General features: G+C 38.1%; 1 protein-coding gene across 1 annotated transcript in view; it reads right to left on the bottom strand.

The window, feature by feature from the left end:
• The window catches only part of TMEM132B (transmembrane protein 132B), a 390,335-nt gene that overhangs the window by 52,056 nt on the left and 323,716 nt on the right, over nt 1-14,563 (bottom strand). Inside the window, exon 5 of the mRNA XM_072144365.1 lies at nt 10,614-10,757. Within this exon, the coding sequence (XP_072000466.1) occupies nt 10,614-10,757 (144 nt within the window). The remainder of the gene's footprint in view (nt 1-10,613; nt 10,758-14,563) is intronic.

Genomic DNA, 14,563 nt, shown 5'->3' with positions numbered 1-14,563 from the left:
CAATCGGATCCAGTGGGGCTACCTTTGACACTAGAAGCCTTTGGATTAAATGGCACCTTTCTTCATGCAACCCTCATTTTATACTTTACCCTGTCTATGAATATTTATAACTCAGGTGGAACCAGATAGGGTGGTTCCCTTTCTCAGCTGATCTTCACCCTGATGATGGAACCTCTTGCTCAAGTGATTTGCATTGCCCCAAAAATTAGTGGAGGGGGAGGGACCACCAAATTCGACTATTCACAGATGACCTGGAAGCTGTACTACAAGATTTAACAGATCACCAATGGTAAATGGCCCTTCAAACCAGTGCTAAATCCTCTAAATACATAAATCGCTTAGAAACAGCAAAAAAGCTGCTATACAGATCAGTTATCCAAAATTTATCCCACAAGCTCCATTTTTATGATGGAGCTCCCACTCAAAAGTTGTCTCGCTTCTCTATGTATGGCTGTCTTGTGTTAACATAGCTCCCTTTTGGAGTAGTATTTTGGAATGTAAAGTAAAGCCTCTATGACTAGGAATTCCTTTTTATATTCTGTTTCAAACATGCTTAATTTACTGTAAGAGATATCTTACACAAAACTGAGGATAGTTTCTCTGACCAATTTCTTTATTATACTCTACACACCTATTATTTTCTAATATGAGCAAATGAGTGTTCCTATGACTGCCCGTTATCTGAAATTGCAGGGTAAGAGACTGTCCTGCTCCTTAAAACAGTACAACACTATGGCAAGCAACATGAGGAGAACAGGAGTCGTAGAAGGTAATTCACAGTGACAGGTGCACTTTAAAAGCCACAGCATGGAAAAGACTGAACTAACAAAATTACAAGGCTGTTCACTAACCCATGCAACTGGGCTTCTTTCTTTAGACTTTGCAAAAGAAATAAGTGTTAAAGCAGGTCATGTAAAAATCAGGTGTGTTCATTTGACAGACACTTAAGAAATTCACATTGTTGATAATTTATCTTCTGTGGATGGAATATATCTGTATATCCACATAGATAAAGTACAATTAAAACAGTAAGGACTCTCTAGATACAAAATCATACATCACCATTGTGGTTGATAATATCGTTTTGTGCCCCAATGTGATGTATTTAAACATATAAGGGCACATTTACTTACAGGGTCACAGGAGTTCACAGAAAGTGCTTTGTCCTACTAAAATGCAGCGTGTAGCGATTCACTAAGATTGTGCGCCCAATATCATGTGTATGTCACCTTCTTTTTAGTGGTGCATGTTAGGGCTAGGGCTTGCGACACAGTTTGGAAGTTGCGCCACAAAAAGGGCCGGTGCTCCACAATCCCAGCGTGCACATTTCTTAAATACCTGTGCAAGCCTTAGTAAATGAGCCCCATAGTGATATTTCGTGTGCATACACTGTTTAACACATTCTTAATATATACGTTTACACTTGTATCATTGCAGTGTGTACATTTACATTTGGGTTCTGGCACACTCATTTCATATTATGGTAACGTTTAAGGCTATATATTTAAGGGAACTCTACCATTTAAGACAATCCTTAATTTCAAGAACTTGGGAAAGCTGGGTTGCATGCTGGCTGCCTGTGACAAACAGCAGGTTGTGAACCCACTGTGGTATCTAACTGGTTTGACACTGGGCCACTCACCGAGGGTGTTATCCCTGGACCTCTCCGATATTCACTATTTTACCCCTAAAAAAGAACCTGGACTTCAGTGCAGAGAGATCGCAAGAAAGCTACTTCTTGTAGAGGTCCCAGTATAGAAAGCAGCTGCCCCAGCAGGCACAGAGACACCAGTACTTGGTACCAAGGGGTCAGGCAAGGCGGGTAGTCAGTATGAGTCCATAGGCAAGGCAGGCAGCATTTAATCAGAATCTAGGGGGAGGTAGAGGGTCATGGCAGGCAGTACAGGTTTGAGAAACAAGCGAGGGTCGTATACCAGGGAGGGAATATCAAATCAGAGTCAGGAACAGGCTGGGGTCTCACACGGGTAGCAGACAGAAAAAACAACATACAGCAGTACTAGCAAACTAGAAACCTTTGGTCATGTGCGGAGAACAGGGCATGCTGGGGTATATGGCTAAAGGTGCATGCTGATAGGCTGGGACAGCCTAGCTGGGAAGCACCCTGCATCTTTAAGAAGGAGAGAGAGAGGCACGCCTGCGCCCTAGAGTAGCTGGAGCATGGCCAGGCATGACGGCTGAAGGTAAAACTGCAACGGGGAATGCAATAAGGGACAGAACCCGTCACCAGCTCTACACTGCCATTCATAAGCACATTACATGGAGCTTCCAGCACTGTCAAGGCAGGACTAATCAACCTGAGCTGGATGACTCATACACAGCAGCTGTGGGATGGTGCAGCGATTGATTATTTCTGCCTGTCAGGAACAACACAGTGATTACATCATTCTCTTGAGCAGTACATAATTAGGGTAAGAGTAGAAGTGCTGAACAGAACCTCATTATCATAATTTTATAATTGTTTTTTCAGCAAAATCACTCAGCTCAAGGATTAAACAAGATATGTTTCTGCATTAGTGTCACTACAGCATTCTCAACATATGTTTGGTCCACAATGCATGAAAACAAATAGTAGATTTCCTTTAACACTATTTAAAATATTTGACTATTTTTGCCACAGTTCCATTTTGTTTTAATGTTGTGAATTGATGAATATGCTAACATAGGACAATTTGTGATTACTGGTAGTGTCTGCAGATCATTTGATTGTATATGGTGGCTTGTAGCAACCATAATTATAGGGACTGTTAAGCTTAAGCGTGTTTTATTTTTTTTGCTGTTTTCTCTATAAGTGCTGTGGATCTGGAGGAATTATCATTGCAATGGTCCAAACTGATATTCCCTTTTTTATCAATTAAACCTTTAAAAAGGGAGTTGTTTCTTTTCTTTCTGTGCGATTTAGCTCATAAAAGAGGAAAGGAAGTGATCAGGACCACAAATGGTGGCATCTATTTAGGAGAAACGCATTTACTTTCTGTTTACTAAGCCAAGCACACAACATAAATTTTTGTGAAATGTCTCATAAAGTTTCCTAGTTTCCAGGATATAGAGATATACAGTAAAGTCTTCTGTGTTTGGAAGAATATCTTATTTTATATTATCTATAACAATGATTTCATTTTTCAAAATGTCTAAGTTATATTTACAGAAAAGAAACGTCCCTGGTGTCACATTACTCAACTTGATATCTGCACTGGTGGGATTGAATGAGAGGATTGCCTGTAATATTCAGAGCTATGCAGCCTGCAGATAAAAGAACAGCATGGGAAGTCTGACCCTGATCAGCTCATTTTGGAATTTTCCAAATGTAACATTTTTCAGATATCATAAGACTCTATAACACTAAATTTATGTCCATTTATTAAACACAGATCATCTTATTTAGTTAAAGGGACACTAACACTGATAGCCTTCTCTTACGAATAGACATCACTGTGAGAGGTGGTTAAACAGCTGACCCCTTCTAAATAACAGGGCCATGATTATCTGGCAAATGCTACTTTTTCATCAAAACCCTTCATGATAAACCAGGGGCATTTACTCATAGATCCAGACACTGTGACTGTGAAACTCTTCCTATATTTGTTATATTTGGAGTCTTTCCTTCTAAAATAAATTTTTGTAAATTATGCTTATAGGTCTGAAGGGCTTTAGGGGGCATTACTAGAGAACCTGTGTTCTGTAGTTTGACAGGCTATTATACTGTCTTAATCCTCCCCCCCCGTCCCATTCCCATATCACTTCCCCCTCTTCCTATGAAGCCAACAAACAGAGGGGCTCTGGAAACACCCACCAAAACCCATTTTAAAAGTTGGGTTTAGAAGGAAGGAGGCTATGGATAACATGTTTATTTATTTATTTAATTAAATATTAAACCTGTCATACGAAAATGCTCCTAGCCTATTCAGGCACTATGGAAAGAAGTTAATAAATAGCCTTAGCAAATTGTCAATAATAAATCACTAGAATGGCATGCTTTTTGTCGTTATCAAGGATAAGAATGAACAGGGAACATCCAGAGGTCCAGTTTCTGTTATTCTTCTATTGAAACTTCACATCTAAGTATCAGCCTTTAGGAATTCAAGAAAAATAAACATAAACAGGAGGAAGAACAGTGTATACATGAGATGGAAGAAAAGAAACTACCCATGAATCTCCTATGTATCTCCGTAGTAATGAGGTTTATTTCACCAAGGAAGGCCGTCTTCTATTGCATCTCAAGAGGCCCAGATCATACAGAATTGGTCCGTCTTTTCATGTAGAGAGGCGGTCATATATTCCAGTGTTCGCATGTGCCGCACACGTGTACATAAATCTGATAAAGTAGTGGGAGTCCTTTGGGTGTATCTTGATGAGTTTTAGATTGATGCCTTTTTCTTAAAATACTACTTAGGAAAGTCAAAGTGCAACTTAAATGCACAGAATATGACATAATTAAATTCTGCTCTAGACTAAGTCAATGAAAAAGTACACATCAATTCAAAAGCTAAATAGGTCTAACAAAGAACCAGATTTTTCACATTTCCTGATTTAAGTTTACACCTTACCTGAATATCTAATAGATGAAATGGTCATACTGTCCTTTTTACATCAAGCAAGAAACTAAGACTGTTATGTTAGTTCTGGTTTATGAAATGCAGAAGTCTACCTTAATCGACATCTACCACCAGGATGACACATGTGTGCAGCTTTGATATGATCTTCTTTTAGCTTCGTATGCCCTGTTTTTTGGGGTTTTTTTTAACAAAAAAAAGGCTTATAAAATAATGCAAACTAGTCTGAGGGGCTCTGGGTTTCATAGGTGTTAATGGAGCCTGGAGTCCCTGCATAATTTTTAAAGCCTCTTTTTCCTAAAAACAAGGGCATAAGAAGCTAAAAGAAGAGCAGATTCTGCCAGAGGGAACACACACCAGTATGTCAGTGTGCTTGGTTTATAATCCTTCATCCTAGTGGTAGATGACCTTTAAAGGGAACTTAGCCAAACCAGTCACAGTACCTGACAGTCCCTTCAACTTCAAAACTATTGTTCTCTCAAATCTTACGCATGAGAGCCAAGAGTATGTCAGGCTATTGCTATCATGTTTCTATAATGGTTTAAATTTGCATCACAAGAAATTGTCCAATTGGTGGTACACAGAGTCCCTGAGGCTCAAAATATAAGGATATTTGGGGAATAGCATAGAGTCTGTTCACATACTGTAGCTTTTATTTCTGCATATGCCCTGGAGCAAGGAATACTAAACATAAGAAATAAAACAATAATCAAACCTAAAAGAACATTCCTAATACTGACTTTCGATATTCTTTCTCTGGTTTATGAATCCTAAATACATTCGTAGTCCAATAAGTATATAAACTAATGAGATTATAAGCAAAAAAAAAAGATGATCCTTGCCGAAGAGTAAACAAATTACCGCACACCAGGGCACTTGTCATTTCGAAAGCTTGGATTTTATGTTTTTGATCATAGAACAATCTGCCACCTGTGTCTTTTGAAAGATGACATCTACAATCTGAGGAAGAAGTGTTTCAAAATATTCTTTATACAACTCAGTCACAAGGAAGGAGAACACCAAAATGAAGTAAAAAACCAATTTGTTCACAGGTTTCTGGGCAGAAATATTTTAATGCGTGCTGAAAATCTCCTTTAATTGCCCTCAATTGTTGATATATTCTTTCGGGTTTGAAGAGGATTATCCAGGACGGCGTGCGGGAGGACAGAGTATTAGTCTAACAATATATAAAAGAAGATCACTCAAACAGGTTCAGTGTAGCGGAACTCTAAAAAAACCACCAAGAATTTGTAAGGATGTAGAATATAAAAGCCTGCGGCTATTTTACACAATGGTTGCATCTCGTCTAAAAGAAAGGCCCTATCAATGTACAAATTAAGCCCATTATGTCCCCTTATATAAAAACAACTCTATCTGAATTCATCTTGTAATTGCTGTGTATAAAATGCAACTTCTGGTAGTTGCATTTATTTCATTCTTTAGACAGATGCTAAAGTTTTTCTATGTGGACGTTCACAGGGACCCTCTGCAAAGCTAAAAGTGGGGCCCCAAAATAAAACTATTTCGTGAACAGTCACAGTCAGTAAGAGACTCCTTTAGCCCTGCACAATTATAACACTTTGTAGTTACATACGGTAGTATGGTAAGTATCTGTATTATGGGACTGTAGGAGGATTTTATTGAAGATAGACAGATGATAGGTAGATTGCCGATAGAAGATAAATATAAAAGGTGATATAGATTTATAGATGCAGAATTATAAAATCGGTTATATATAGATGATAGAAGATATCAGAAATAAATAGATAAAGCAGAAGAGAGATAGAAGATCAATTGATAGATGGATAGATAATAGATAGGAGATAGATATCTAGATAAAAGATATATAGATAGCTAAATACCGGATACACTCCAGTATAAGCCAGTATAAGTCAGTATGTCGCTGCACTTGGAGCCAGTACTGGTGCACATGAAGAAAGAAGAGGAGCTGCCCAAGCCGTCGGTATGGTGAGTACTCAGTTTTTTTTTTCTGTGCTGGGCATACTGAGGGCTGGCAGGCTATATTCTCCAGGGGGCTGGCTTTATACTACATGGAACTGGCTGGCTATATACTAAAGTGGACTGGCTATATACTAAAGGGGGCTGGCTGGCTATATATTACAGGGGGCTTTCAATATACTGCAAGGTACTGGCTGGCTATATACTACAGGGGGCTGGTTATGTAGTACAGGGTGCTAGCTATATACTACTGGAGCCTGGCTGGCTATATACTACTGTGGGCTGGCTGCCTATATACCACTGGAGGCTGGCTAAATACTAGTGGGGGTTTGCTGGCTATATACGGGGGAGGCTATGTCCAATGCATTTCCTATCCTAGGCTTATACTCGAGTTAATAGGTTTTTGCTGGTAAAATTAGGTGTCTTGGCTTATACTCGGGTCATCTTATATTCGGGTATATATACTCAAGTATATATAAATGGTTAGATAGACAGATATCTAGATAGATAACTAGTCAGATGATAGAGAGAAAGATAGGAGATAGATGATAAGCATCTTCACCTGGGCATTCAACCAAGGGGTATTAAAGGAGAAATACATCCTCTACCCACAAAAGTCCACATGCTGGGGGCCCCATTAGTACAGGGTGCCTTGGGAAAATGCCTAGTTTTACGCCCCCTAATGCCATCCCTGACCCCTTGTAGATATCAAAAGGAAAATGCCAATGTAGAGGATTTATAATCACTATATACCAGTGTTTTGGTGTAAAATTCAGAACTGCGTTTTGCAACATTTAAAACACCATATGCACCAATTATTTTTGGCTGAAAAGATAATCATATGTATTTCCCCTCCCCCAGTTTGCCAGGCATGCGTACATTCGAATAGGGAGAGTAGAATAAGCTGATGTCAGACTCCTACAACAGTCGTATATCTCTCCTTCAGAAAAAAAATTATTGGGTATGCTAAACTTCAAAAGCAAATCTTTGTTACTGCATCTGGCGGTATACAGTACATACATAAATACTGAATGGCTTGATGGTCCCACGGACAAAAGTGGGTTTGGCAGATATTATACAAAGTTTATGGTCAGCTGTAGATGAACAGTGGTCTAAGTATTATTATTTTCTCAAAATAAGAAGTGACCCAGTAACGTGCAAGCTCCATTTCAATGATGGCGGAGATGACACTTGTTCTATATCACTATAACCCCAGCCACTTCAGTGTCAGCCAGGCAGAACCAGAGTCCGTCATGATGATGGAACCCGGAGTTGGGGTTGCCATAGCCCCAGGGAAACTTGCATGTTAGGATTGCAAGATCATAATATCAACCTCTATGGTAGTTTAGAGTTGCAATTTTACACCAAAGCCTTTTACATTAGTATTTAAAAGACACAGTTAAATTTGATTTCTAAACACAGAATATGAAAAAAAGATCTATTTTTACTTGTAGCAGCAACTTTTTTTCAAATAATTAAGTCAAATTCTGACCACAATATTTCTTCTGAAAGGTCCTTTTGGACAAATGCCTGGTTTTGTTTCAAAACTAAAGCAAAATCTGACCCCCCCTCCACCCCAAAAAAAACAACAAAAAATGTGTGTCCCCTACCTAAAAAGGATGACCATATCACAATACTTGATATATTTCTACAGTTCAAAGCTGTAAACTGAAACTGTTTCCATTCCTACAACCCTTACGAAGAGAAATCAATTTTTGTAAAAGAGCTATAAATGATCTAAAATGAATCTACAATTTCCAGGATTTATGATGAAAGTTATTATAAGCTAATACTTTATTTTTTAAAAGAATATTACAAAACAACACATTTTACATGTGATATTGTTAAATTAGACTTACCACAAAGTTAAAGGAAATCAGTAGAGGTATTGTAACTCAAATGCAATAAAATACGTTCATACTAGCCAGCCATATATTTACTGTATATAGATGTATAGAGACAGATTATCTTAGAAATATATAGAGACTCTTATCTAACATCCAGCCACAATACATAGCAAGTAAAGATGAGCAGAACCTTTATGTGCTTTTTAGACCAATCTGATTTACAGGCTTTCTTTCCAGAATAAATCAACCGAAAAGAGCAGAATATTGCAGCCTTTAGAGAAGAAAAAGATGATGAGTGGATGTTGGAGGATTGCAAGAGGAATCAATAAACGCCATGGGATGGACTGCCTCCAGATTTACACTTAAGCATGAGAATACACATTGCAGATTTAGGTTCAGGAAGCATTTTGCATTTCTATGTCAATGCACATCTAAATATTATATTTCTAAGATGCTGAGCAACATGGAGGTACTGAACCCCACTGACAACTATAGTTATGCTGCTGCTCCCAATCTTCAGTTGGGTCAACAACAAACTACGTTAGCTCGCCCAAAACAATGTTATTTTATTGAAGAGATTTTCTTCTTCTTTGCATTATGACAGCTACAACTTTGTACAGGTTTATGTATATATTTATACATGTAGGTTTCTTAGTTTTTTTGGGGATAAATTGTAAAATTTAAGGAGACATCTCTAGTATGTTGTACATTAACATTAGAAGCCCTGTCTACTAGAAATTTGGGATAAGATAAAAAAAAAATCTACGCACTATTACCTGCCTCCCTGTTACTTTGTGCAGCCATCCACTGTTCTGGCATTGTGTTTAAAGCGACTGCAAAGCCCACAGAAGGAAAAGTGGTCACGTCACTGTGTCAGGTTTTACCTACTGTGAAGAGCATGGCCGCAGATTGGCCACTGTGGTCATGTGACTGTCAACACTTTCAGCCTAGCGGTAGGTAGATGTCCCTCAGGCACTGAAGGAGCTGCTGCAGTAAAAGGGAGCCTAAGTGAGGTAAGCCTTTTTCCTTAACCCCCCCCCCCATGTTTATGGTGTGCTCTAGATGAACAGTGGTCAGTACTATTATTTTCTCAAAGTAAAAAGTGACCAAGTGACATGCAAGCTGGAGGTGATAACCAATAACTGATGCAAGCCATGACACTTGTTGTACATCACTGTGACCCCAGCCACTTCAGTATCAGCTAGCCAGAACCAGACACAGTCATTATTACCCCTTCTCTCTTTTCCGTTTAGTTTTAACTTTGTTTTATTTTATTTTTTAGGTTTATTTATGTTTTCATTTTATGTAAAGGTCTTTATTTGTTGCTTTTTTTATAATATTCAGACATTTGACTGACATTATTTCATATATTGACTTAGGACAACCCTAAAAGCAGGGATAGCAGAACTGTATTGTTCCTTCTTTGCACAAGAATAAAATGTAGGCAGTAAGAAATATATGTTATTGCCAAATTTATGAAAACCATAAAAGTATAGCGTGAATCTGCTGGTGTACAGTGCAAAATATATAAGGCAGTCTGCACATGCTGGGAATCTTTTATTATTTGATTTCCAACACTTGCTGCACCAAGTGTGCCATACTTGCGACACAAATTAGCTTCTTTTTCCACACTATCGCTGTTTTTTATGTCCCTCAATTTGGGCGCAGTTTTGGAATCCCAACACATTTTCTAATCCCAACACATTTTGGAGAAATTTGTGTTGACCCACAAACAGCAAGTCTACCACAAGTTCAATTTCATCTTCATGATTGCGGATTAATTTCAAACACTTTTCATTTGTGCACCAATTTATTATGTCCTTGCACCACAATCTAAAATCCCAGTCTAATAAACCACACAGTTAGGGAAAAAACATACACATAAATAAGAGAGAGAGAGAGATTGAAGAGGCAGCACTCCGAGTTGTGTTTAAAGGGGTGAACCTTTATTCCATTAACCGCAATATTTCGGTGTAAATCTACACCTGCTTGAGAAAGGTTGCGGTTAATGGAATAAAGGTTCACCCCTTTCAACACACCTCGGAGTGCTACCTCTTCACTCTCTATATTTGGGATATATATATATATATATATATATATATATATATATATATATATATATATATATATTCTCTACTGTAAGCAATAATTACTATACATTGACATATTGTTTAATGTGACAAATAGAAATTAGACTAAGACAAGATGTTAATTAGACATTATAAGCACATCTCACCTTTATGACATCTTCATCTGCCGACTTGCACTCAGTGAAGTCAGACACATCTATAACAGAACCATCCTCTTGAACAGCCACCACCTTCACAGGGATGGACATTGTCCTTCCTGTCAGAATAGCAGTGTTTAAAAGTTCAGTGTCCTGTGTATAAAGAAAATAAAGATATAATAGCATGAGAATTACACTTCTTACACATTGATATGCAATTGAATTTGTAGAAATTAAGGATTAATTTATACATGCCAGATATTATGCCTTCAAAGGATAGATTTATCAGAAATGTCTCAGAGCATAACTGTTCCAGCTTTCATTTTCCCACAGCCGTTTATAAAATTTAAGCTCTGATTGGTTTCCATGGACAACTACAATAGTTTTACCTCAGACACTTCTGATAAATCTCCATTATGTGCATGTTGCATAGGTCACGTTGCACGTCTTCACATAACCATTAAACTCTCTCTCTTAGGGCACACCAGCCCACAATTTTGTACTGAAAAATCGGTCTTATCAGTTGATCAATAAAGCATGGGGGGGGGGAGTCATACCCCACTGATCAGATACTGATGACATAATACAAATGATTCTATTGCATGAATAGGTTATCAATATAACAGTTTGGAAAAAAAAAAAAAAAGTAATTTGAGTCCTCTGCACAAAATAAAAAATATATAAAATACTGAGCTCTGGTGAGGGTCTAAGTGGTGGCTCTAGTAGTTGAAATAGTTTCTTATCCAAGAAAGGCCTTGGCAGATTGCACAGATATTTACTAACATTACACAAAGCCGCTGCCTCCAGGGCCTAAACGTTCAAAGAGACAAAGACGGATTGCCAGAGAATGAGTGTAAAAAGCTTTAACAGCTATCCAGACGGCAGACATTGTACTGACCATCAGATTATACATATCTGCTCCCCTGATGAATTTACAGTAGCGGTACACTAATGATTCCATTAGCACGGCCTCCATTTAGACCTCTGCATGACGGCCCTTTGATTAATTGCTTGAAATGAGTTGCTCCCTCTGCCCTGTGCGGTGTAGGTAGCTATGGATTATGGCCTCTTAATGGCATTGTATACAAGTTCAGGAAGCAACTCTTGTTATGGATGGCTTCTGTGCTTGTAGCTCCTATGAGATAATATCATTGATAAATGTCTGGAGAGTTTTCCACATTGCTTACTTCACTGTTATCTGTATCCTTTGCTGAAAGATTATTTCTAATGCAGTTCAAAAGCAGAACGTATGAAGAAAAAAGCAAGCCTCGCTTAGATAGTTGGCAGCATTGTGTAAAAACCTCTATAGACGCTCAATTGTTGAGTCAGCACACCTGATGTTATCACTGCAGAGAAACACTTCTAGACTTAGGAAGGTAGGAATTTGTGCCATGATTGCTAATTTTTGTTGCCCACCAGTTTTAGGTAAGGTCTCAAGAGACATTACTAGAACTTTCATTGGTATTCCTGCTATGGAGTCCAGCACACACCTGCCATGTGGCTAACAAATTGGGGGCCAGCTCAGGTTAGGTATATTTAACCTTTACAAATGTCACAGAAACAAAGCAGATGTGCATATTGGAAAATACTTCACTCAAAAACATTCAAAAAATAAGAACAGAACCAAAATCTCCCCAACTTCAAAGTATGGCTAGAAGAATTGAACAGATAATGTATTAGGTGTTAGATTAGATACAAAAAATTGACAAATTGGTATTCATTGAACTAGATAGGATTTCAATACTATAAGACGCTCCAGTTATATAATATAGCTAATATTTCCAATAATGATGTAGGAGGGGCAATAATGTTGAGATTAGTAGTATTTAAAAAGAATATATCATAATAGTTGTCAGCTCAGTTAGGTATATTTAAACTTTAGAAACCAATCATATGTGTGGCTCTTTTCTATTTCAGCTCAAATACCTGAATATTTACAATGAGTTTGGTCTGTGACATCTGTATGTAACCCTTGTTTATGGGGGTCCAATGTACTGCTGGAAGGGGTTGATGTGATGTCAGCAGATAACAGCAATAGCCACCAAAATGGGTTCTTAGTAGCCATGAAAATAGGAATATTGGGGAAAGATTGTAAATTAATCTACAAAGCTCTTACAGCATCACTAGCTTTGCTCCGGAGCTCGGCTATTCCATAGATTCACAATTCTTACAGTAAAGGAGCCTTATCCTCTCTGGAGACTAAACCTTTTTTTATCCAGTCGGAGATGGTGTCCCCATTGTCTTTTGATGTAATCTGGAACATCTATTCTACATATATTTTGTATGGGCCATTTATATATTCTTACAAATGAATCATGTCTCCCCTTAGTCAACTAATCTCGAAACTAAATAAAATTACAATCTTTCATCTTAGCTGATAATTTCCATGCCCCTTGTTATTTTTGTGGCTCTCCTTTGTATCCTCACCAACTCCAGGGCCGGATTTTTTTGAACTGTTGCCCAGAATAGGCATCCTTTCTCAAGTGTCCTCTTGAATGTCCAGTTCTATGCGTCATGAGATGATCAATTTTTCAAAACAATAGTATCTCACAAAATCAAATCACAATGGGATATCCTATATTTGTCTAAATGGTTGTGTTGTGAAATGAAGCCTGTGTACATGTTGCAATATGGTAGTAAAATTGGTTTTATGAAGATTTGAGTTCTTGAGTGTGTTTACTCCTGCACATCATTTAAAGTGTATCAGACCAGGGCTCTTCACTTTGGTTAAAAGAGTGGGGTATCCCACCCTAAAGTCCTTATGACCCCCCCTAGAGTACAGTGGGACAGATTTGAAACTTTCTTCAGCCATACTTTCACAACAATTAGAGGATCAGAGTGGTACACATTTATATGGTTGAGAGTATATAGTCAGAGCATTATTGATATAGTTATAGCATTATATATTTTTTAATTTCTAAAAACACCAAAAACACACCGAAAATAAAAGAAAAACAGCCTACACAGACTTTAATGGCAAATCATCTTCCAGCTGAATTCACTCCTTTCTGATAAAAAGAAACTCAGCCTTCCAAGCCTGACACACAAATTAACGAACAAGAAATGTTCTAGGCAGCTAGTAATACTCTGCTGAATAATGCATGTTAATCCAATGTTCACGCAGATACCCGGCCATGTCAAGCATTGGACTCATGCCGTGCTCAGTTTACAACCTCCCTACATTCACAGTTTGAGAAAGCTGTGGGAGTAGTTCTGGAATACGCACAGAAATACACTACTGTATAGCTGCAAACAAACTATTTCTGCAGTACATACAAGTGGCTCTCCCACTGAGGTTGATATTGAAACAGGCACTATTCGGTTTTCAAGTATCTAATACTATACATTCTACATAGTGCAGGTTATGTGTACATCTTAATTTCCTCAATTCATAGGTTTGGGTTATGTAAGCTATACTTTTCTTTCTCTGTAAGTAAACCAATATAAAAGTTATTTTAATAATCCTTCTTCTAAGGCCTTATGGACATGAACTTTTTCAGCCATGGAATTGGTCCTGTTAGCTAGATCCTGTGAACAAAGCACAGTGCAGTGGACAGGAGTCCTTGCCTCATACAGCTGCGCCAGGACTGTCAATGTCACAGTGTCAATGCTACAGTGGGGTCAGAAGACAGGGAGTCCTTATAATAGGTTTTTGTATGATGCAAGGAATCCCATCCAGTATACTGTCATCAGTCCGTGTCTGTTTTCACAGACGAAACACGTTTGTGTGCAGGGGGCCTAAATCTGTGTTTGCACATATGATGCTCATCTTGTTGGTTACATTTGGCTTATCAAAATTATTGGGCATTGAGACACTTATGTTGTTAGACATGAGATTTTCATGAATCACATGGTTGCTGTCCCCCATAAAAGCTGTCTTTTTAGCACCTATTGTTAGACTGTAATACCAAGCAGAGTATCTCCTATAACAGCTGATCAATGGGGTGCCCAGTGTCATA

This window comes from Engystomops pustulosus, chromosome 1 (genome assembly GCF_040894005.1).
Source record: "Engystomops pustulosus chromosome 1, aEngPut4.maternal, whole genome shotgun sequence".
Lineage (NCBI taxonomy): Eukaryota > Metazoa > Chordata > Amphibia > Anura > Leptodactylidae > Engystomops > Engystomops pustulosus.
Note: the sequence above shows the minus strand (reverse complement) of the source record. Positions and strands in the feature narration are given on the sequence as shown.